The 25,041-nt window shown below is 42.4% G+C and overlaps 1 protein-coding gene across 2 annotated transcripts in view; it reads left to right on the forward strand.

Moving 5' to 3' along the window:
* The window catches only part of LOC126278312 (CXXC-type zinc finger protein 1-like), a 195,550-nt gene that overhangs the window by 81,121 nt on the left and 89,388 nt on the right, over window positions 1-25,041 (forward strand). For both annotated transcript variants that reach the window (XM_049978328.1, XM_049978326.1), the window contains exon 2: window positions 24,366-24,418. In XM_049978328.1, the coding sequence (XP_049834285.1) occupies window positions 24,366-24,418 (53 nt within the window). The remainder of the gene's footprint in view (window positions 1-24,365; window positions 24,419-25,041) is intronic.

The following is a 25,041-nucleotide window of genomic DNA, read 5'->3' on the forward strand; positions in this document are numbered from 1 at the left end:
GGCATTATCTGGGTTCTGTTCTTGATCATCCTGGAAACCTAAAAGCTTCTTTCTTTCCCTGCCTCTTGATTATTTAGTCATTTCCTCTGCTTCACGCTGGGCTTTCGTGATCCTAAGTCGATCCACTCGCTGGAAGGCTTTCAGTTTGTTCGCTCCGGCATTTACACCTTGTTGCTCGTATACTTAACTCTTTCCTTATTACCATCATTAACCGTTATCACAGTGTCACTAACAACCAAGCATAGAGTCATCATTCTCACAACTACATATTCTGGTACGTGGGTCCAAATGACATTACTGAAAGACTCATTCGGGTTCTGCCGTCGACCATGAAGACATTTGGAAAGAAGGTCAGGATGAGCTTATTCTCTTTATCAGTGTCGTCCAAACTTTACCCGTGAGGGGCGAATTCGTATGTTACTGCAGTGGCTTAGCTGACCGTGCGGTCTGCCCGCAGCAGCTCTCCACACCGCTGTTCGCGCGCTTCGAGCAGAAGACAGAGCGCAGCGCCAGCAGCGGTCAAAAAGCACTGATGCGACGCAAACGCCATTAGTCTACAGACGTAAGGCTACAATGGATCGAGATGATGGATAGTCAACAGCAGACAAAATTTCTTTTCTATTGCTGTCGAAAATCATGCCAAATGTTTAGTATGTCATCCGAAAATCATGTATTTAAAAAACTACTCGACTAAACGGCGCTTTAATACTTGTCACAAACATCAGTTCGAAAATTTGTCTCAAGAGAAGTGCCAGTCAAAGCTTGAAGAACTGAAAGAAAATTTCAAGCAGCATTATAGTGAAGTAAGTGTTTCCCATCGTATGACTCTTAATTATTTGTAAAGATGATAAATAAAACTAAATCTGATATGCAGCTTAGCAGTTTCCCAGTTATCGAATACCAGATTGTCAGCTACAAGGAACATTTCTTATCGGTTAATTTTTACATTTGGGTTGCATTAAATCGCGTCGCACGGATGTCATAAAAAGTTTTAGGTGCTAGTTTTTGTTACTTTATGTTAAGCTCGCATAGACGCTCTCTCGGACAGCAAAGTCTCATTGAGTCAGTCTTTGTTTTAGTGTATTTGAGTTTTGATGGATGGGATAACATATGTTGTGGTTTGTCCATGATATCAATTAATTAAAACAATAATTTTCAAATAGATAAAAATTTATATTGCGACCACATTTCGCTGTATTTGCTAGCGTCTATGACCGTTTTCAGAGGAATAAAGGCAAAATGGACGTAAAACCAACTTTTTTGTTAGTTTTTTATTTGGGATTGAATGAATGAAACAATTAATTGCTAAAATGATAAGAGTATTTCAAAAACAGTATTGTACAAAACTAATTATAAGTTTTTTTTGCTGTGGTAGGAGCAGGAAACAGGTGGGCAAAGTTATCGCGCAAGTTACAAGTGCTCGCTGAGAACTGCGAAAGCAGGGAAACCATTTGCGGCTGGGAATCTCATCAAGGATTACCTGGTCGACTCGGTGGCTTGCATTCGTCCAGCAGACCTGACGGAAAAATTTGAAAAATAGCTCTTTCGCCTCAAACTATTGCTCAACGAGTCGAAGATATAGCCCCAGACATGTAGCAGCAATCAATGGAGAGATCGGAAAACTTCGTTTCATTTACTGTTGCTGTTGATGAGCCCACGGACGTTGCGGCCATATCTCAGCTCGTCATATTCGTTCGGGGTGTCGACGACAATCTGCGTGGCACCGAAGAATTTCTTGATCTTACACCATTAAAAGACACAATCACGAGTTGGACAATTTTCTAGCCGTGGAAAACGCGTTCGAGTCAATGGGTTTAAAATGGGTACGTCTGGCCAGTGTTTAACAACGAATGGGGCCTCTGCGCTATGAGGGGTACGCACTGGATTCCTGGGTTACGTCACGTCAAAAGTAGCTGAAGTCGGCTGTTCCTTATTCGCGGCAGTCCGTTGTCTGCTACACAAATGGCTCTGAGCAGAATGGGACTTAACATCTGAGGTCATCAGTCCCCTAGACTTAGATCTACTTAAACCTAACTATCCTAAGGACATCACACACATCCATGCCCGAGGCAGGATTCGAACCTGCGACCGTAGCAGCAGCGCAGTTCCGGACTGAAGCGCCTGGAACCGCTCGGCCACAGCGGCTTGCGTCTGATACACCAGGAGGCCCTTTGTGTGAAGATTATGGACACACTTGTTCGAGCGGTTAATTATCTTCGCTCGCATGGACTCACACACCGCCAATTCAAAGAATATCTGACTAATATCGAAGCGGAATACCCGGACATCCATTACCACGCCGAAGTAAGATGGCTGAACAGAGGGACGACATCAGTACCTTCTCGGAAAAGAAAAAACGTCCGGAAGAATTACTTCGTGATCCTAAGTGGTTGGCGACTTTGGCTTTTTTCAGTGACCCGACTGGTCATTTAAATATTTTGAACATTTCAGTGCAAGGCAAAAATCACTCTGTTGTTGATTTAGTGCAGACGATTCAAGCTTTTGTCTTAAAAAAATTATTTTGACGGGGAAAAACAGTTGCGTGAGGAGGATTCTGGACTCTTCCCCTCATTATACAGCGTTAAAGAAGTGTGTGTTTCAGATTCGTTCAAATCATTTGAGAATTACAGGAAGAGTCTGTAAACAGATTTTTGGAGATAAGTGAGCCTCAATCGGCCTTAGAGGACGTCCCAGAAGTGTTCCAACTACAGTTGATTTACCTGCAGTGCGATATCCGCCAGAAGGACCACTTTCTTATGTGTAAAACTTTGCATGACTTTTACAGTTGTTTTCCACAAGAGAAGTATCCTCTTTTCACAAGCACGTGCTCAAAGTTCTCTCAATGTTTGGTTCCACATATATTTGTGAGCGCTTTTTTCATCTTTTAAAGCTTGCTAAAACTAAGAACCGTTTACTACTTAGCGATAAAAATTTGACTAATTCTTTGAGGTTAGCAGTCTCCTGCAGTATTCTACCAAACTATTAACTGTTTTCTTAAATAATGCTGACTGCAAGGATGAAAGGTCTGTAGGGCCTTAATTCTATTTTTTAAATAAGTTTTCAAACTTGGTCAATTAAGATGATTGCGCACAGAAAAGCACACTAAGAATCCGATGTCTAAACTTTGAAAAGGAATACAAAAAGCTGTAGCACGAAGTATTTACAGGGTGTTTCAAAAATGACCGATATAGTTGAAACGGCAATAAAAACTAAACGAGCAGCAATAGAAATACACCGTTTGTTGCAATATGCTTGGGACAACAGTACATTTTCAGGCGGACAAACTTTCGAAATTACGGTAGTTACAATTTTCAACAACAGATGGCGCTGCAAGTGATGTGAAAGATATAGAAGACAACGCAGTCTGTGGTGCGCCATTCTGTACGTCGTCTTTCTGCTGTAAGCGTGTGCTGTTCACAACGTGCAAGTGTGCTGTGGACAACATGGTTTATTCCTTAGAACAGAGGATTTTTCTGGTGTTGGGATTCCATCGCCTAGAACACAGTGTTGTTGCAACAAGACGAAGTTTTCAACGGAGGTTTAATGTAACCAAAGGGCCGAAAAACGATACAATAAAGGATCTGTTTGAAAAATTTCAACAGACTGGGAACGTGACGGATGAACGTGCTGGAAAGGTAGGGCGACCGCATACGGCAACCACAGAGGGCAACACGCAGCTAGTGCAGCAGGTGATCCAACAGCGGCCTCGGGTTTCCGTTCGCCGTGTTGCAGCTGCGGTCCAAATGACGCCAACGTCCACGTATCGTCTCATGCGCCAGAGTTTACACCTCTATCCATACAAAATTCAAACGCGGCAACCCCTCAGCGCCGCTACCATTGCTGCACGAGAGACATTCGCTAACGGTATAGTGCACAGGATTGATGACGGCGATATGCATGTGGGCAGCATTTGGTTTCCTGACGAAGCTTATTTTTACCTGGATGGCTTCGTCAATAAAAAGAACTGGCGCATATGGGGAACCGAAAAGCCCCATGTTGCAGTCCCATCGTCCCTGCATCCTCAAAAAGTACTGGTCTGGGCCGCCATTTCTTCCAAAGGAATCATTGGCCCATTTTTCAGATCCGAAACGATTACTGCATCACGCTATCTGGACATTCATCGTGAATTTGTGGCGGTACAAACTGCCTTAGACGACACTTCGAATACCTTGTGATTTAGGCAAGATGGTGCCCGGCCACATCGCACGGTCGACGTCTTTAATTTCCTGAATGAATATTTCGATGATCGTGTGATTGCTTTCGGCTATCCGAAACATACAGGAGGCGGCGTGGATTGGCCTCCCTATTCGCCAGACATGAACCCCTGTGACTTGTTTCTGTGGGGACACTTGAAAGACCAGGTGTACCGCCAGAATCCAGAAACAATTGAACAGCTGAAGCAGTACATCTCATCTACATGTGAAGCCATTCCGCCAGACACGTTGTCAAAGATTTCGGGTAATTTCATTCAGACTACGCCATATTATTGCTACGAATGGTGGATATGTGGAAAATATCGTACTATAGAGTTTCCCAGACCGCAGCGCCATCTGTTGTTGACAATTGTAACTACTATAATTTCGAAAGTTTGTCTGCCTGAAAATGTACTGTTGCCCAAGCATATTGCAACAAACGGTGTATTTCTATTGCTGCTCGTTTAGTTTGTATTGCCGTTTCAAATATACCAGTAATTTTATGAAACACCCTGTACTTGTAACTACTAACAATAAGAATGAGACTCTATATCCCTTACGTAAAATTATTTCTAAAATAGAATATTTATGACGCCAGTTCATTTACGAAATTGATAAATCTTTCAGAAGACATCTATCGTACACATGAAGAGTGTGCATGAGCAGTATCAATCTGTGGGTCAGAATACTGCTAAGTTGTTCTTCGGTTTTTGTTTTGGATACTCTTTTCCAAAGCTTTGCGTAGTAATTCTTTCACACGAACTCTAGTTGTTACCTAAACAGTAAATGGTTTGCTTGTTTTACCGCTCATCATCCACTTCTACAAAAATGGTTCAAATGGCTCTGAGCACTATGGGACTTAACTGCTGTGATCATCAATCCCCTAGAACTTAGAACTACTTAAACCTAACTAACCTAAGGACATCACGCACATCCATTCCCGAGGCAGGATTCGATCCTGTGACGGTAGATGTCACTCGGTTCCAGACTGTAATGCCTAGAACCGCTCGGCCACACCGGCCGGCTCCACTTCTACAGACCTGCGCTATCTTTATTATTTTGTTTACGTTGGATCTGACCGCGGGATTGTCCAGCGATCTTACTCGCTCCGCAGCTGTCTCTCACTCCTACGCCGACACTAACTACATATGGTCGCGTACGGGGCGCTGACCTACAATGCCTTGATAGCTTCCATCACTGCAGTTGCAACGCTATTTTTGTGCCTAAATTGTTCCTCTGTAGCTGCTGCTTGAGCTTTGCGGTACTTGCTCCATGAATCAGCACTAGGTGGGGAAAGACCATGTATAGGTGTATCAGTAGTGGATAATTTGTAGAAGACTATAGTTCATACTACTCTTTTCAACCCTTTTAGGGCATGTGTATTCTGTCTTATTGCAAGTGCATAATACTGGGGAGCTCATCAATGTTTTTTCCGTGGATCTTCCTTTACCATTTAGAGTCTCCACATAATGCATGTGAAATACCGCCATTTCTATTTACACACAGCTGGCCGTTGTGGCGGAGCGGTTCTAGGCGTTTCAATCCGGAACCGCGTGACTGCTACGGTTGCAGGTTCGAATCCTGCCTCGGGTATGGATTTGTGTGATGTCCTTAGGTTAGTTAGGTTTAAGTAGTTCTAAGTTCTACGAGACTGATGACCTCAGTCCCATAGTGCTCAGAGACATTTCAAGCACTTTTGTTTACACACAGCACCTACCCCCTTAACACGAATATTATCATGAATTCAAGGAATACGTAGCTCAAAACCAGCCTTCTGGATTGGATATTTCCAGAGGTAGAGATACTTAAGGAAGTCAGTGCAGAATGACTATATTTTTTTGCACTTGGGCTATTAACTTTGAAATAATAATAGAAATTATGCTTCCAATTGGAATTAGTCGACAAATAATGCATCAAATTATTCAGGGAAGGTCAAATATCTTTAAGAGATAATCGGAAAATGTCACTTTTTGACCAATTTCACCACAGTATTACCCTTAAGAGACATCCAGCGATTCTTTTCCCCATTTTGTTATATAGTACTGCACCTTTAGGTAACCTATTACTAGACCTATAGTATGTTAAGTAAGAGCACGATCGGCATTCAACACAGATCGTAAAAGACAGTTCCTTGTTCTTTCCGCAGTCTAATAGAGGGACTCTTTGTCCTGCATGCAATGTCCTTAAAGCATTACTTTACTTTGAATTTTTGAGTGAGATCACAAAAAGGGACATGAGTACAGTTCACGCGTCCCGTTTTGAGGCTGTGTTTCTCTATAGCCACCTCAAAGCTCCGAAAATGAGTCATTCCGCGGCGTCTAAATATATGGGCAACTCAGCCATTTCTACAAAAACACACTACAAAGTGATTAACACATTAACTGCCACGTAAGCCAATGGTGGTTCACAGTTACACGATTTGTGACGTTACGTGAGCCATATTTGGTGCACGTATACATTGTACTGCGGGCCGTGTGAGCCATGCATGGCTCACATGCAGAGTTGTGTTTAGAGGCCTCGTCAGTCTTAAAGGGCTCACAGATAATGCGTTTCAACTATGGCTTTTGAAGTGGTTCAACAATGGTTCAAATGGCTCTGAGCACTATGCGACTTAACTTCTGAGGTCATCAGTCGCCTAGAACTTAGAACTAATTAAACCTAACTAACCTAAGGACATCACGCACATCCATGCCCGAGGCAGGATTCGAACCTGCGACCGTAGCGGTCGCTCGGCTCCACACTGTACCTCTCAGAACCGCACGGCCAGTCCGGCCGGCCTTTTGAAGTGGTGACTCCACCGAACACTCTCATCTTCGTAGCACCCAATATCTTTACAATTGGTAAGCATGGTGACTCCTAACTTCGGCGTACTGTGAAATGGAACAGAAAGATCGTTTCTGAAATCCTTTTTGGAACAGCTGTTGTAAATGCTCCAGTGCTGTACAACTTGGCAAACAAAGGATCCAAGTCTCGCATACAAATAATTCCATTCAGGGAGCGCTTGACTCTACTGCTATTGAATGCCAAAGATACACAACAAGGAGCAACACTACAACCGTTCCACAGAGCAAACAGCCGTCGCTTTATGAAAGAAGAGAGACCAAAGCAGAGCAGCCGAAGAAGATGTTCGGGCTCTTATAAGGGCCTGTGACTAACAGAAGAAAGAAAGGATGCTGCAAAGAAAATGAAGAGAATGTACACTAAATGCAATAAATGTGACAGTTTTATATGCAACGAGTGTTTTAGTGACATTCAGAATGTTGTGTTGAAGAAGTAGAACATTCTAAAATCTTTATTTATGAACATTGTCAGAGCAAGTAAAAACAACTGTACATTATATTATATGTAGCTAATATAATCAAATAAACTAAGTTTTAGAATCAGTTCTTGGAAAACGATTTTATTATACCTATTGTGGTTTTAAATCATGTTAGTCACATGTGGCTTATGTGGCCACAGATTATAATTGTGTTAAAAGGTTGTTGTTGGGCCTCGTGAGCCATCTATGGCTCACGCCTGGTTGTCAGTCCAGATCAGTCATAAATTGACATTTTATCAAGTAACTTAATTCTATATCTTCAAAAGAAGGCATCTGGTGAAGAAAACCAATTTGGCTTCGGAAGTAATATTCGTGATTTCAATTTGACATAGCAACGCATGGTCCTAATTTCATTATGGCAGTCAATGTGTTAAAAACGTGGATGATTTTGAAGAATGTGGCTCACTCGGTAAAGTGACTCCAAAACTGGAAAATAGTGATTATTAACCCTCTCCCGAGAAACCCATTCTTAACATTGCGTCAGTCGCAAATAAAATTCACAGTGAAACAGTGTCAACCCAAATTCGCCGCGTTGGGAGGTCTCTTCCTCGTGAATACGCGGGAAACTTGGTTTCAAGCATGCCTCGGAGATGCTAAGCAATCGTCGATGATAGTAGGCAGCCTTCTGTAACTCCATTCATAATATTAGCAGATTCTGTCCCATTGCTTTCGGTATGGATCCTTATTTTATTATTTTCGTATAATGACTTAATTGCAGTAATCACATATGCTGGCGCTTCGATTTCCTTTAGTGATTTCCATTTTCAGTTTCACAGTCTCGAATGTCTTTGCATAAGCGATGGAAACGTAATAAATTGACAATCTATATTCCCTTGTTTTATAAGTTACTTGTGCCAAATTGAAAAGACAATCAGAACATGATTTACGATTTCGAGTCTCATGTTATGAGTCTAACATACGAGCTGCTAGCATCAAAACAATTATGTGAAACATTTTTCGTTGAAGACAAGAACAGAATTTAGTTCCTAAGCCAAAAGCTGAAAGACAATGGGGAATAAAGCTGAAACAATAAACAATACAGGTAGTTGTTATTCTTTTGAAATTAATTTCCTTGTAACGATTTAATATTCTCGCTGCGTCGTTTTTATCTGTTTATGTGCGGTCGCCAGTGGCGTTGTAATCAAGGCACGGACCAGCTAGCCAGCCGTTACAGCAGACAACTTTCTGCCGGATGGCTCTAACCGCTTTAATTAAACCTTTTCCTGGAGCAGGAAATCAGGAAGGCGGCAGTTGAATCTCGTAGCTGCCCCAGTCTCGCATAAGTGGCCGCGGCGTGTACTGCTAGGGAATCCACCGCGAAAGGGAGGGAGACACTGGGCTAATTGCGAGGGACGCCGGCTCCACTATTCGTCGCCTTTGAAAGCAGCAAGGCGGAAAAAAAGATGCCGTGCAAAAGAAAACAAAATATTTCCTCTCCTTCTCTTCCCCTTAATTACACGGCTAGCTACTAATTTCGCACGGACTGTCGCCACAGAGATCTCATCACATGCCGTCTGCAGAAATCTTGTACGACTCACTCTTGAATAGTGCCAAGCGTTTATCATCATTTACATCACGAATTAAAAGAGAAGTCCTAGATGTTCAAAGGGATGCTGCCGGGTTTATCACCCAATTGAGTCAGTGAGAATTTCATGTTCATAGCTGCGCGGGATAGCCACGCGGTCTCGGGCGCCTTATCACGGCACACGCGGCTATCCCCTCGGAGGTTCGAAGCCTCCCTCGGGCATGGGTGTACGTGTTGTCGTTAGCTTAAGTTAGTTTAAGTTAGATTAAGTAGTGGGTGGGCTTAGGGACCAGTGACCTCAGATGTTTGGTCCCATAAGACCTTACCACAAATTTTCAAAATTTCCATGTTCATAATTTTACTTTTGCTGCTGGAATCTTTGGAAGATTCACACTCACAAATTAATTCTTACAGTGCTGTAGAAATAGCAACCAGCCGCTATTCATAATACTGTTTATTAAGAACAAATAGCATTGTTACCGGTTTTGAACCGACGTGTTCCTCCTCAGATGGTTGTTCACATTTTGAATCACATATTGCTGAGGTTGTACATGTGATATTTGCTGACTGTGGAGAGAGTTCTTTGGGATTGTGGTACTGTAGAGGAAAAAAACGTTGTAGAGAAAAGGACTATTCTATTGTCAATAGATCTAATATTGAACTGTAATAGAGTAACGTAACCAATTCCCTGAGGTAAGAACCAGGTAGGATTAGCTCCTTTATTGGAAGTGGGCCTTAAGGATTGCTCTCCCCTCTTCGATTTTCTCCACACACTTACGATTCGCAGATCATGGAGCACACATCAGTTCCCTAAATCAGTACAAATTAAAAAAAATCGCCTTCGAAGATTATATTTCAGAGGCCATTTAAGTACAAAATAATAATCCGCTTCTGGGTATACAGCCGAGATGTTTCAATTTTATGCTCAGTACTATTTGACAAACTCGACAGTGCCTGGGTATTCATTTTGCCAGATTTCTATTAGAAACGAAAACAAAAAATGAACTCTGATTGTAGTTTAATAACGAAAAAAATCATTTCTACGTATTCGTGAAAGATCCTTTGAAATTATATAATAGTGGTACGAACAAATATGACTAATGTACAAATGTATAAGTACAGTATTAAGATGAAGAAACATTGTAGCGGACAGATACTATACGCTGGGTGCAACTGCTCCCCGTGTGTACAAGGCGATTTTGTAATGGTCTCTATGGCAACGCCTCTTTGTAGTTCTATAGACGTCTGTTGTTTTCGTCTTCAGACGATTATGATTCGCGGTTGAGAGCTGTCAAAACCGCTGCCCGTTGTCAAGGGATTGCATAAGTGTCTAAGTAGTAAAGGACAAATGTATTAATACTTCATGCAAGATGTGGCTTCTTTCACACATCTCCATATTTATGACGTCATATCTCCTGAGCTATGATAGGTAGGTGGTCCTTACCCCACAACTATTGTTCCCTGACAGTAAAAGATACGTGTACCAAGTTTGGTTGAAATCGGTTCAGTAGTTGGGGAGGAGATATGTAACACACACATACACACACACACACACACACACACATCCTTTTTTTTCAATGTGTACGAATTTCGACGACCAATCCAATCGTCTTCGTCAGAAGCTGAGAGTTGTACAGTAATGTGTCGAGTTCCTTAATTCCGACTAGACTGTGTACTGTTGTTGACACCGTGACGCTATTTGTAGCTGAGCTGTACTCTTAAGGTCACATTTCAATCACATAACGAATTTTCAGCAATTTCTTTATGACATTCAATGTGTTGCTATAAATTATGGAGATGACTGTAACTTCCTTAAGCCTGAAAATCTTATTGACAATAGTAAGACTGCTCATCACATAACTGAAACAAATTGTTGTGGCATTACTATTGAACAAACAGTACCAAGGGGGAAGTCTGATAGGACCGTTTCTGTTTACAATATATATAACTCATCTAGTAGAAAGCGTCGGATGCTCTTTAAGGGTATCCGCAGAAGACGAAGTTGTCTATACCAAAGTAGCAACGAATGACCTGCAGAGAATTGATGAATGGTGCAGACTCTGGCAGTTAGCCCTGACCATAAATAAATGTAAAATATTGCGCATACATAGGAAAAGAAATCCACTACTGTACAACTACACTATTGATGACAAACAGCTGGAGACAGAGTCTGCCGTAAAACATGTAGGCGGAACTATTTAGAGCGACCTTAAGTGGAATGACCATATAAAATAGGTAGTGGGAAAAGCAGCACCAGACTCATATTCATCGGAAAAATCTTAAGGAAATGTAACTCATCCAGGAAAGAAACGGCTTATAAGACGCTTGTTCGTCCGATTCTTGAGTATTGTTCATCTGTCCGTAATCCCTATCAGGTAGAATTGATATAGCAGATGGAGAAGAATCAACGAAGAGCGGCGCGTTTCGTCACGGGATCGTTTAGCTGGCGAGAGAGCGTTACGGAGGTACTAAACAAACTCAACTGGCAGACGTTACAAGAGAGGCGTGGTGCATCACGGAGAGATCTACTATTGAAATTTCGGGACAGCACTTCTCAAGAGTAGTCAGACAACATATTACTTCCCTCCCCCCCTCATATAGATCTCGTGTAACGACCACGAAGACACGAGGAGAAAATTCGAGAAATTAGAGCCAGTACAGAGGCTTATCGACAATCATTCTGCCCACGCGCTATTCGGAGTGGAGCAGGATTGGGAGAATCAGATAGTGGTACCGTAAGTACCCTCCGCCACACACCATTAGGTGGCTTGTGGAGTATGATGTTGATGTAGATAGTAGCTGCATGTGCAGCCTAAGAGCAGATTGGTAATCGTAAAACTGCTGATTCGAATTTCACTAATTGTAATTCTTTTAATTTTGGTGCATTTCTATATTTATTAACAAATGGAAATGTTAATTAACAAATATTGAATCATGTGCGTTAATAAAAATAACGTTCTTATCTTTTATTACTAATAATATGAAAATAAATTAAAATTTGATACAAACATGTGAATTGCCGTATTATTAAATGGAAAGAAAAGGTTATTCACAGCAACAGTTTAGTTCAGTCTCTAGAAAAGTATTACATTTTGTATATTACGTGTCGCATTTGTGCTCCAAATTTTAATTTATTGTGAATAGGCCTTTTGGCGTTTTGATGCAGTTTGCAATTCATTGTGGCAGCAGGTTGAGTGCGAGTCCGTTAGGGCTTGTTGCTGGATTCTGTGTGCATAAAAACGGAGCAACGAGTTTGTGTGAAATTTTGTTTTAAAACTGGGAAATTAGCTTCTGAGATTTACGAACTATTAAAAACAAATTTTTGAAGAACATCATCTTTACGCCAGTGACTGTTATAAATTTTTATAACACTACTGCAATTTCGGCCTTAGGCCATTATCAAATGCTGCTGAAAACTACAAAACGTTTAAAAAATTATTTTACAGATTCAGTGCCGATTATACAAGATATTTTAACTATGTAGCCATGTTACTTACATATTATGGTTTTAAGCCATGTCAAAGTAATGTAAACTGACACAATTGTATGTCGTTATCAATGCTGTTATATACACTTTTGACGTTGTTACACAGTGCGAGCACAAAACAACATAATCTGTAAGTGCACATGTTCGTTAAACCATCACTGGTCACAAACGCATTAGACCACAGCTGTCGACTATTGTTTGCAGGTTAGTAACAATAGTTTTGGCGCGTAAACGGATTACAGGTAATGTTTTGCTATGTGTGGAGCGCCACTGCAGTCCAACGACTGAACTAGGAAACAAAGAGAATGCCCTCGTTGCACAATTATGAAGTCAGCTATAAAATCTTACGTGACTTATTCTTAAACCATCATATACAAACGTGAGAATTACACATCGAATTACATACACAAGGGTTATACATCATTATACATAAAATCTTATGTGAGTTATTTTTAAAACATCACGAATAAACGTGAGGATTATACATCGAATTACAACATAAGGGTTAAACATCGTAACACATAACTGTAGGTATTGTTTTTGGCCCACTCTTGCTGTTAAATTTGTACAGGATCTATATTATTACGTCGTAGGTTTATTGTATTAATCAAACTGACACAGACAGTGAGATGTCACGCAGTACCACATGTGCTACCAAATCAGTAGCACGCTCCCATGGAATCACCCTCGCTCAAATCCAACACAGCTGGCGTAACATTTTGACAGCTTTACATCCATTTTCAGTACATAAACTGATCATCGCCATAGAAAACGAAAGTAATATGAAAATACAATATCGCACGTCTTCTCTATTTCAGTCATATAAAACGCGCTACCGGCATCGAAGAGTAAAATAATAAGTCATAAAAAAGTGTACAGTATCGTTTTGATGGGAATTCGTCATTTTATAAATTCATACTACACTGCATTAATATTCGTCGTTGTATAAAATTCATTATACACTGAATTAATACATTAACTTGAGCCTAAGTCTGAGCTGCTATTAGTGTGTGCATCGTAAGATCGAGTAAATATTATCTAAGAATCGTTTGTTTCTCAATTCGGATTTTGTTATTTAGAAGATTATGAGGATCATTTTTGAGATGCTTGTATATTTCCATGTCTTCCAGGAAGCTCATAACACTTCCTTTAGGTATAGTGTGTAATATTATCAGGGCTGTATCGAAGTTACTACCAATATGTTTGTTTTCACTAAAGTGTTTAATAAAAGTAGAGGTGTTATTTTCTGTTTCTCGAAGATGTTCTTTAAATCTAGCTGTGAATGTTCTCCCTGTTGGTCCGATGTAATATTTCTCACAAGTGTCACATTCTATTTTATAAACCCCTGATTTTGTAAATTGGTTAGTAGTTTTGTAATTGTGTATTAATCTGCTAGCTAAGGTGTCATTGGTGTGGAAGCTGACTTTAACAGTTTTTCTTTATTTTTTTAAATAAAAAAAGCCTACGAAATTTTATCTGATATTGTGCCTATGTATGGCAAGGTAACATATTTATTCTTTTTGCACGAATTGCACTCTCTTTCTAACGTAATTTCACTATTTGGTCCTGTATTTCCTCTTTTAACTTTACGTACATATAGGTCCTTATCTAATTTGGCTTCGAACCCGCTGTTAATAGCCACTTTTGTAGTATACTTAGTACTTTTTGTTTCTCGTTCTCAACTACCTTAACTTATGCTGTTTTGGATGGCATGAGTCAATACTTATAATACAGTCTGTTGTCGTGGGTTTTCGGAAGATTCCGAATTTGTGTTGGCCATTTACATTTGTGATTTGGAGATCTAAAAAATTTATGCTTTTATTATTTTCTGTTTCTTTTATAAACGTTCTGTTCGGGTGTAGGCCGTTTAGTTGATTATGCATTATGTTTAAATCGTGTGCAGAGCCGTCCCATATTACGAATGTGTCATCTACATATCTTTTGTAGTATCGAATTTTATCTTTTATCGGTTCAAATTCTGTAAAAAAATCTAGTTTCTAAAGCATTCATAAAAATGTCAGCTAGGATTCCTGCTACACAACTACCCATGACGAGACGTTCCTGTTGTGTACATATTTCATTTTGGAAAATAAAGTAGTTTTGAGAGGTAAGAAATTCTAACAAATTTATAAATTCGCACACTCTGGCAGGGTAATCTTGTGGTGTTTTAGTATATTTTTCCTTATTATTTCAACAGTTTCCTTCACTGGAATATTTGTGTACATGTTTTGTGTATCAAAGGAGACAAACATTCCATCATCTGGGATTTCAACATTTTTTAGGTCTTTAGCTATTTCCTATGAATTACGCGCTGTATACTGGTTACCAAAAGTACACTCCTGGAAATGGAAAAAAGAACACATTGACACCGGTGTGTCAGACCCACCATACTTGCTCCGGACACTGCGAGAGGGCAATGATCACACGCACGGCACAGCGGACACACCAGGAACCGCGGTGTTGGCCGTCGAATGGCTCTAGCTGCGCAGCATTTGTGCACCGCCGCCGTCAGTGTCAGCCAGTTTGCCGTGGCATACGGAGCTCCATCGCAGTCTTTAACACTGGTAGCATGCCGCGACAGCGTGGACGTGAACTGTATGTGCAGTTGACGGACTTTGAGCGAGGGCGTATAGTGGGCATGCGGGAGGCCGGGTGGACGTACCGCCGAATTGCTCAACACGTGGGGCGTGAGGTCTCCACAGTACATCGATGTTGTCGCCATTGGTCGGCGGAAGGTGCACGTGCCCGTCGACCTGGGACCGGACTGCAGCGACGCACGGATGCACGCCAAGACCGTAGGATCCTACGCACTGCCGTAGGGGACCGCACCGCCACTTCCCAGCAAATTAGGGACACTGTTGCTCCTGGGGTATCGGCGAGGACCATTCGCAACCGTCTGCATGAAGCTGGGCTACGGTCCCGCACACCGTTAGGCCTTCTTCCGCTCATGCCCCAACATCGTGCAGCCCGCCTCCAGTGGTGTCGCGACAGGTGTGAATGGAGGGACGAATGGAGACGTGTCGTCTTCAGCGATGAGAGTCGCTTCTGCCTTGGTGCCAATGATGGTCGTATGCGTGTTTGGCGCCGTGCAGGTGAGCGCCACAATCAGGACTGCATACGATCGAGGCACACAGGGCCAACACCCGGCATCATGGTGTGGGGAGCGATCTCCTACACTGGCCGTACACCTCTGGTGATCGTCAAGGGGACACTGAATAGTGCACGGTACATCCAAACCGTCATCGAACCCATCGTTCTACCATTCCTAGACCGGCAAGGGAACTTGCTGTTCCAACAGGACAATGCACGTCCGCATGTATCCCGTGCCACCCAACGTGCTCTAGAAGGTGTAAGTCAACTACCCTGGCCAGCAAGATCTCCGGATCTGTCCCCCATTGAGCATGTTTGGGACTGGATGAAGCGTCGTCTCACGCGGTCTGCACGTCCAGCACAAACGCTGGTCCAACTGAGGCGCCAGGTGGAAATGGCATGGCAAGCCATTCCACAGGACTACATCCAGCATCTCTACGATCGTCTCCATGGGAGAATAGCAGCCTGCATTGCTGCGAAAGGTGGATATACACTGTACTAGTGCCGACATTGTGCATGCTCTGTTGCCTGTGTCTATGTGCCTGTGGTTCTGTCAGTGTGATCATGTAATGTATCTGACCCCAGGAATGTGTCAATAAAGTTTCTCCTTCCTGGGACAATGAATTCACGGTGTTCTTATTTCAATTTCCAGGAGTGTATGTTATACCAGAATTGGCATGTCATTACATTACATCGCAATTAGGGTGCACGGATCTTGAGAAATCAGTACCCAGAACAACCACCCCTGGCCGTAATAAGGGTGGCTACAATCCGAGCCTCATCAAAGTCGGAAACGTAATGGTACGCATTTCTCCTCCTTACACGAGGCATCACAACAACGTTTCACCAGGCAACGCCAGTCAACTGCTGTTTGTGTATGAGAAATCGGTTGGAAACTTTCCTCATGTCAGCACGTTGTAGGTGTCGCCACCGGCGCCGATCTTGTGTGAATTAGAGTGCTACAACGCTCAATGTTTGACCGGTCACAGTTCGCCTGTTGACAGGGGGACCGAGCCGCTAGTGTCTGGCTCCATACGACTCGGCTCGGTCACGTACTCGCCACATGTGTGATGTCCGGATTCCGGACTCGCGGATAACCGAGAATGACCGGTCACCGCTGACGTCTCACCTCGCCTCGCCCCGGCTCGCTGCACTGTGCTGTACAAATCCAAAGCATATCTCTCTCTCTCTCTCTCTTTCTCTCTCTCTCTCTCTCTTACACACACACACACAATGTATTTATCTCGGTCTCTCTCTCTCTTTTAATACAAAAGTAACGTTTCCAAGAGCGGATGCGTAACACAGCTAAATTCATAGAGCACTTTCATTTATAATATTTACTCCCGTCTTCCTAACGTCCGGGAATTTTGTTGTAAATAAAACATTGATCAGAAGAGACCAATCTGTGTTAATGTAATGTGTTGTAAGCGTCAAATAATGCACCTGATTATGCGAATCAGTCCACACATCAACTGTCGCAGCACATGTTTTATTAATAACTTCTGCAATAACAGAAGGCATTATGCTGTATCGTATTACATCAGCTTGTTCATTAACATGCCTGCTTATAGTAGAGGGATGTGGCATGACATCTGTCACGTTAACTTCTCCATAATGCGCACCTAGATGTATTAATGCTTGGCCGAGTTCTCTGAAACCTTCACCGCAAACAGCATTAAAAAGTCTCATATCTTTCGCACACACCGCAACACACTTTGCTGTAATACTGTTTTTATTACCGCCTGTATCTTTGTGAGGTTTCTGGCAATTGTGTTACTTTAAATGAGTGGTTCCCCATTGGAGACACAATAATGTGGAGCAGTTTATGTACGATACGTACCCAGTAGACACACTGTTTTCGTCTACAACCAACAAAAATGTGCTCCATACTTGGCTTTTTAGACCTTCCCGTCTCTTAAATGTATAAACATTGGTTTCAATCTTACGTCTTACTGCACTGGCTTCCTCGCACTGCATGATTACAGAGAGAGAGAGACACACCACAAATGAGAAGCCCGTACTGGCTGCAGTCTCATACGGATAATGATACGTGTAACGTGTTTGAAGTTACGTGCTACGTATTCGGTCACGGCTTCTATGCTCGGTTACTAGAACTAGTGCGCGCAGCCTATCCAGTTAGGGTGTGCTCACCCCATCCCGTATTTTGTGCTCGCTTACTCGGTCATGCAGGACTCTAGTGTGAATGCTCTGAAAAGCAAATCAATTGCATATCACAGCATCTTCTTCCTGTCGGTTAAATTTCCCGTCTGCAACACATCTTCGTGGTGTAGCAATTTTAATGGCCAGTAGTGTAAATCCGGCGCTGGGGCAACTAAGGTGCTCCGCAGGCCACGGATGACAGGGGTGAACGGCGGCTGCGATGATGTGTACGAGCCAATAGACGTGCAACTGTTGAGCAACTGACCGACCGGATGAATCAAGAGCCTATGAAAAGTGTTTCCTCAACGACGGCTTAGCGAACATTGCTCTGCAGCGAGCGCCTCGTTCATGCACCCATGCTGACTGCAGTTCATCGGTGAGAAAGGCGTGAATTTGCGTGCCAATAGCGCAACTGGACGTCCATTGAATGGCGACGGGTGTCCTTTTCCTCTGAGTCATGTTTCATGCTCCATCAGGCAGATGACCGTTGGCGTGAATGGCCCTGCAACAATTATAGTAAGGGTCCAAGCAGAATTCCCTGGATGACACCGTGCTCCGCTGGCTACCAAACTCCTCGGATTTAAATCCAGTCGACAATATGCAGAAGCACCTCGATCGGGCTGTTCTTGTCGTGGATCCTCATTCGCCGGCCGCTGTGGCCGACCGGTCCTAGGCGCTTAAGTCCGGAACCGCGCTGCTGCTGCGGTCACAGGTTTGAATCCTGACTCGGGCATGGATGTGTGTGATGTCGTTAGGTTAGTTATGTTTAAGTAGTTCTAAGTCTAGAGGACTGATGACATCAGGTGTTAAGTCCCATATTACTTGTAGCCATTTTACCATTATTTGGATCCTCATTCTAGGAACGTAACGCAGTTGGCTACAGCACTGGAGTCGGTAATTCTCCACATCACTGTCGGTACCTTCCAGAAATTAATTGACCCTCTTCCTGCGCGTCTCGCACCGGAGCACGCTGCAATATATGGTTATTCTGGCTTTTGAGAGGTTGTCGAAATGGTTCAAATGCCTCTAAGCACTATGGGACTTAACATCTGAGGCCATCAGTCCTCTAGACTTAGAACTACTTAAACCTAACTAACCTAAGGACATCACACACGTCCAAGCCCGAGACTGGATTCGAACATGCGACGGTAGCAGCCGCGTGGTTACGCACTGAAGTGCCTACAATTTCTACGAGATAAAGATTGGCCGATTTAGTGGAAAATGGAGGTGACACAAGGCACCTGAGTTTTCGTCAGACCAGGAAAGTATGCCTGCAGCCATGTCAACACGGCAATTATCATCTAGTAAGACGATAGTTTCTGCAAAATACTCATTACGAAGAAGAAGAAGCGGTAGGACAAAGCTTAGTCACTGACAATGTTGCAGTTAGGGTCCTGACTATTGTTCACGGTAAACTGAATAATCGGGTCCAAATCGTGGTACGAAAACAGTTTCTGATCGCTCGTGGTTAGAAACTTATTACGATCACTGTTCTTACATCACATTAACGGCTTTGAAACGTATACCATTCCTCGTTGCCATAGTCGACATTAATGTGTTACCTCATGGTGTGGCCATCGGTACATTCAACACATTGGGCCCTTTGTGCCATCCTGTCATGCTCCCACGTCGACCATCTTACTACACTAATTCCACATTTACGACTGGCGCATGCATACAGTCTCATTGCCATGACATAATTCTTCTAATAGGATGACTATTACTTTGTTTTGTAACCTTACTACGAGGGACGTTCAGTAATGAATGCAACACTTTTTTTTCTCGGCCAATTTCGATTGAAGAAATTTCTAGAACATCCAGAAGTGTTCCCGCTTCAGCTAGTATAGTTTTATGTAGTTGCGACAGGGGGCGGCGCTTTACGTAGTCTTCAAAATGGCGTCTGTAAAGGAGAGGCGTACCAAGCGAAGAGGTCTCATCGAAAAACCAGAGCATCGCAGATATTCATAGGCGCTTGAAAACTGTGTACGGAGATCTGGCAGCGAACAAAAGCACGGTGAGTCGTTGTGTGAGACGTCTGGCATTATCACAACGAGGTCGCGCAAGGCTGTCCGTCCTCCCGCATGCCGGCCAGCCGCTCGCAGCTATGACTGCTGCAATATTGGAACGTGCGTCACGCTCAATTCGAGGCGATCGAGGATCGCACTCAAACACCTCGCTGTACAGATGGATGTCCCTGTTGGTAATGCTGACACACCTGTACACCAGTCGGGGTACTCAAAGATTTGTGCCCGCTGGGTTCCTGATCCATCCTACAGCACGGATCTCGCACCTTTCGACTTTCATATGTTACGCACTGCCCGGGAAGCACTACTTGGAAGATGGAGAGGTTGCTGATGTAGCAAGACGTTGGTACCGACGTCGACCAGTAGAGTGATATCATGCGAGCACACAGACGCACTCAGTACGGCGGTAATGTCGTCGCATCAACGGAAATTATGTTGAATAATAGAGACTTGTAGCCAAATTATTGGGAATTAATATGACTTACTGGAATACTGAATAAAACGAACCCGGTTTGAGAAAAAGATGTGTTGCATTACCTACTGAACACCCCAATTCAGACCCTGGACTTCATTTTTTTCGTAAGTGCGAACTTAATAAAATGCTCTGAGCATTAAAACCTCATTTGACATCTATTGATGTTTTGCAGTTTTTAATCTAAAGAAGTTCCCATATTCTTGTCTTTCTCTTAAGCGGTACATTCTTACATTCGTATTCGGAGCAGACGTCCGATTTATCCGTCATCAAGTTTGTCTTTCTTCTTTGTCTTTCTTTCTTCTCTTCTCCATTGTTTCTGTTTCCTATCGCAGTCTTTTTCACACCGTCATTAATTTAATGAAACGATTTTGTTCGATTAACATTACATCCCCATTTTTACAAACATACTGTTAAAATATTTTTATGATAACTCGACAGCACATACGAAGTGAACCTCCTTTGGTTAACTGAAAAAAAAACTTACGGCGGAAACTCTTCTATAGACAAGTTAGATAATATAAAAATGTAAGAATCTTGATGTATTTTAGATGACTACGCACATTATTTACGTCAGTAATCTGTGGACGTTTAACGAACGTCCACTTCAAATATGTGGAGGGTATTGCGCAAATGAAGTCTTATTTTGTTTTGTTAATGGTGTTTCAGCACATCAAAACAAGAAACATAATCCCTTTGGACTTTTCTCTCTTCCTGCAAACCCTGTGTGCATCGCAACATGTTGTTACAGTAATTAGAGTGTCGTAAATTTAATGGCACCCTCTCGCCTCAAAGGCCGAAGTCCTGTTCATTAAAACCAAAGCGTAAAGTCTCAGTGTCAGACTCAGCCTGACGAAGAAAATTGTATGTACAATTAAGAACAATTCAATAGAGTTATTCTGAGAGCTCCGTATTTAATCCCTTGGTGTTCCTTGACACTGTCATACTGTTTTTGTATAATTTACCGACAACGTCATCTTGCAACTGGCAAATTTCCCGTCTACCACGATCTTGGATTTTTAAATTTCCCACCATATGCCATCTTGCATATTTTTTTGCAGATTTCCTGCCAACAGGAGGCCACTGAAAGGGAACGCAGCTTGTCATGTTACAGTTTGTAAAACTCAGAATTAGTCTGTTTGAAGATGAAACCGATTTATCTCGTATGTGATTGGTCGTTTCATGTACTGAACTATCGCCTTAGGCTGATCGGGCGCTGTTGCAAATTGACGCAGTTATGAGACTTTACTTACAAAAGTGGAACAGTGTTGAAAAATTTAATTTAAAGTCGACGCAAATCACACATTAAAAAAATCACACTTGGCTACATGTGTCATTTCCTTTCCAAATCAGGCGAACAGACTCACCAACTGAAATCGCCTTCACGACCTATCCAATGACCGTAAAAGACGTGTAAGAGCGCTTTCTTAACCACTAGCGAGCAGAGAGCTGAGCTCCCGTCTTGCTGGAATCACATACATCTAGGTATTTAGGTATTTCATGTCCTATTCCCTCTAGGATGACCCCTAGCAATTCAATAACAAATAGTGCTTGTGCGTGTGTGCGTATGTGTGTGTGTGTGTCTGTGTCTGTGTGTGTGTGCGTATGTTTTATCTTCTACCCGTTAAGGTCTCTTCAATGAAGTAAGGAACATTCACGTAGTGTCTAATAAACCTGCACCATACTTTTATACTCCCTTTACTGTTCTACCGGACTCAGCCACTGCAGAATTTCAGCGGCCCAATAGTGCATAACCCTTACAGTCGGCCTTCACGACTTGTAAGGGTACCTTCATCTGTGAAAAGCGTTCCTTGAAGGAAAATCTGTCGTTCTGACGTTGCCGAATCGTGCGGCAGAAATCCAAGCCTCTTCTGCAGCCTGGTTAATCTACGTACACATAATACGGATGGAAGATACACATAATACGGATGGAAGAAGATGTCGGCGCCAAAATGCGAATAACCATGGGCTAACTTGTTTCAGAAGCACTCGCACTTTCTCTGGAGCTAATATGTGGCTCATGGACAAGATCTGCCAGAAAATCTATTCGTCACCTCCGCTAGTTGCAGGCTCTATTTTCCTTTGCGTAGCATTCCAGTGTTCTTCCAACAACATTTATGAGCACAGTCGCTAAACTGTCACTCTTAGAGGACACCTTCTTTCATGATGCGTACAAATAAACTGTTTTCTTCGCGTAATTTTCTGCGCATTCCGTAATGAAATAACATGCCTAGTTTTTGGGTTTCTGAAAGATATTTCCGTTTCAAACTAACCAACACTCCATGCTCACATACGACCGAAAGTGGTAGGCAATCTGCGTGCCATTGATCGAAGGAGGTGGAACAGGGGCAATGTCTGGAGAACACGGCGACATGGGGTCTATCATTGTCATGGTGTACAATCACCTTTTCATATACATGCTGTATAGTGACTAGTGATCGGCTCAAATGGTAGGCAATCTGCGTGCCATTGATCGAAGGAGGTGGAACAGGGGCAATGTCTGGAGAACACGGCGACATGGGGTCTATCATTGTCATGGTGTACAATCACCTTTTCATATACATGCTGTATAGTGACTAGTGATCGGCTCAAATCCATCGACGGCTTTCAGTGACGATTTATTGTCATTGTTGCCGTCGGTTTCAGTTTCTTCGAAAAATTTCCCTTTTCCACCACCATACCAGCCTTCGACGTCAAAATCACCGTTCCTGAAGCGTTGAAACCATCCCCTGGACTTTCTTTCACTAACAGGTTCCCCGCCATAGGTCTTACCAGCATTTTATGAGACTCAGCCATTAAAGCAGAAAACTAAAACTTGCTGCAAATGACAAGAACTGGTCTTGTGAGTTGACATATTCAGTAGAGAGTAGACATTATGATGCAATCACAAATGGAGTCATAATTTGCTAGCGTTATGTTTACAAATTCCTAAACTGATTGTAAGGCGCTTTTGACCTACCAGTTACACCACAACACTCCGCTACTGCCATCTACTGCAATAGGGCGCAAGCAAATTTGTAGACCTAATAGTAATAGGATATTGAAGAGATGAACGTTTCCTAATTCGTCACTTCCAGATTTAGGTTACTGACATCAGAAATTAGTAAATTTTCGTTTGGAACAGGGAAGTTAATACAAATATCTGAGTAACGAATATTCCTATGAAAACAGAATATACATCGCTTGGTGTAGCATTCCTCCAATTTATCTGGTGGAAGCAGAATTACATCTTAAACGATCTCGGAAACATTTCAGGTGACCAGCTTAGCTAAGTCTTCGTGTATATCATTTATTGTTTAATCGCAAAAAGCGGTAAAAAAACGTAATTTTTCAGGTTCAATGTTTTGACGGTCACGGTTCGGTAAAAGGTAAATTCCTTGTATAATTCATGTTCATAGAAATATTAAGTACCCTATGTTTTATATAAATACATATTAGAATCATATTCATTCTTATTTAAATTTGTTTATTTGTTAAAACTAAATTCCACCCTAACAGGCTATGAAGGCCCAACGGTAGCGACCGGCTGGAGTGTTATCCTCAGACCAAAGTCGTCACTGGTTGCAGATATGGAGGACTATGTTTTCATGAAACCACTCTCCCGGCCGCATGTCAGTTTACGAGACCAGAGCCGCTACTTCTCAGTCAAGTAGCTCCTCAGTTTGCCTCACAACCGCCGAGTGTGCCCTGCTTGCCAACAGCACTCGGCAGACCGGATGGTCACCCATCCAAGTTCTAGACCACCCCGATAGCGTTTAATTTAGATGATCTGACGGGAACCGGTGTTATCACTGCGGCAAGGTCGTTGGCCTTGTTTAAGTGTTGGTAAAATTTATAAAACGGAACATTTGTAAATTAATCTCACAATGTCTCCAACAACGAGGGCTTTTCTTCTTGGGGCAAAAGAGGCCCTTCTAACTTTTCTTGTGTTAAGGGTAAAAGTTTATAAAAGTCTATCTGGGAACTTTTTAAGCTATGTTTCGCAAAGCAAAGGAGTTGAAATTTTGAAGAGTTTTGCACTTTTTTATGACAAAAACATAACTGACTAACCTATCCGTCTAGATTTTAACTGAAATCGCGTGTCTTCTGTTGCAGTCCCTCAGGCAGCGGAGTTGGCGCCAGCAGCCCACGGTTCGCTGTTAGATCCTGTAAGTGCCTGGATATTACAGGGGAACTGAATTGAAGTCATTCATTTACTGCTTGTGCATACTATACGCAGCCGTCTGGAGAGCTATGGTAGATAGTAGTTCCGCAAGATTGTAATTTCACAGTAATATTGGGAGTAACAGCTGGTACGATACAATAAAAAGACCGAAATCTATTACCAAGCACCCCCTCTCTTAGTAGTTTTAATCAGTCATACATCCAACATGTGTGAGTGATCACAATGTTTCCAAGTCCTACCATGTGGAGGTGGATCTATTCTGTGACGACTAACTTGCTGTATCGCATAAAAAACACAAAACATTACAGATACGTCCAAGGCATAGTACTACTACCCTGTCTGGAGCTTGAAATCTTACTGGGAAATAGCCAGACCACGTCACGGCGTCAGTAATGCACGGATTGCAGAGAGTAGTGGTCAAAGACTGGCACTGTCTTTGCCAGAATGCGACACTGACCTCCACATTTTTTATGTACTTCATTGGTCCTTATAGTAAACAGAACATATTAATACTCGTCATCACTAGAAGTAGTCATAAGGTACAGTAGATGCAGCAAAAATTCGCATAATCTCCTGAAAAGCTTTCCTCGGCATTTGTAAGAGCAG

Source organism: Schistocerca gregaria, chromosome 6 (genome assembly GCF_023897955.1).
Source record: "Schistocerca gregaria isolate iqSchGreg1 chromosome 6, iqSchGreg1.2, whole genome shotgun sequence".
Lineage (NCBI taxonomy): Eukaryota > Metazoa > Arthropoda > Insecta > Orthoptera > Acrididae > Schistocerca > Schistocerca gregaria.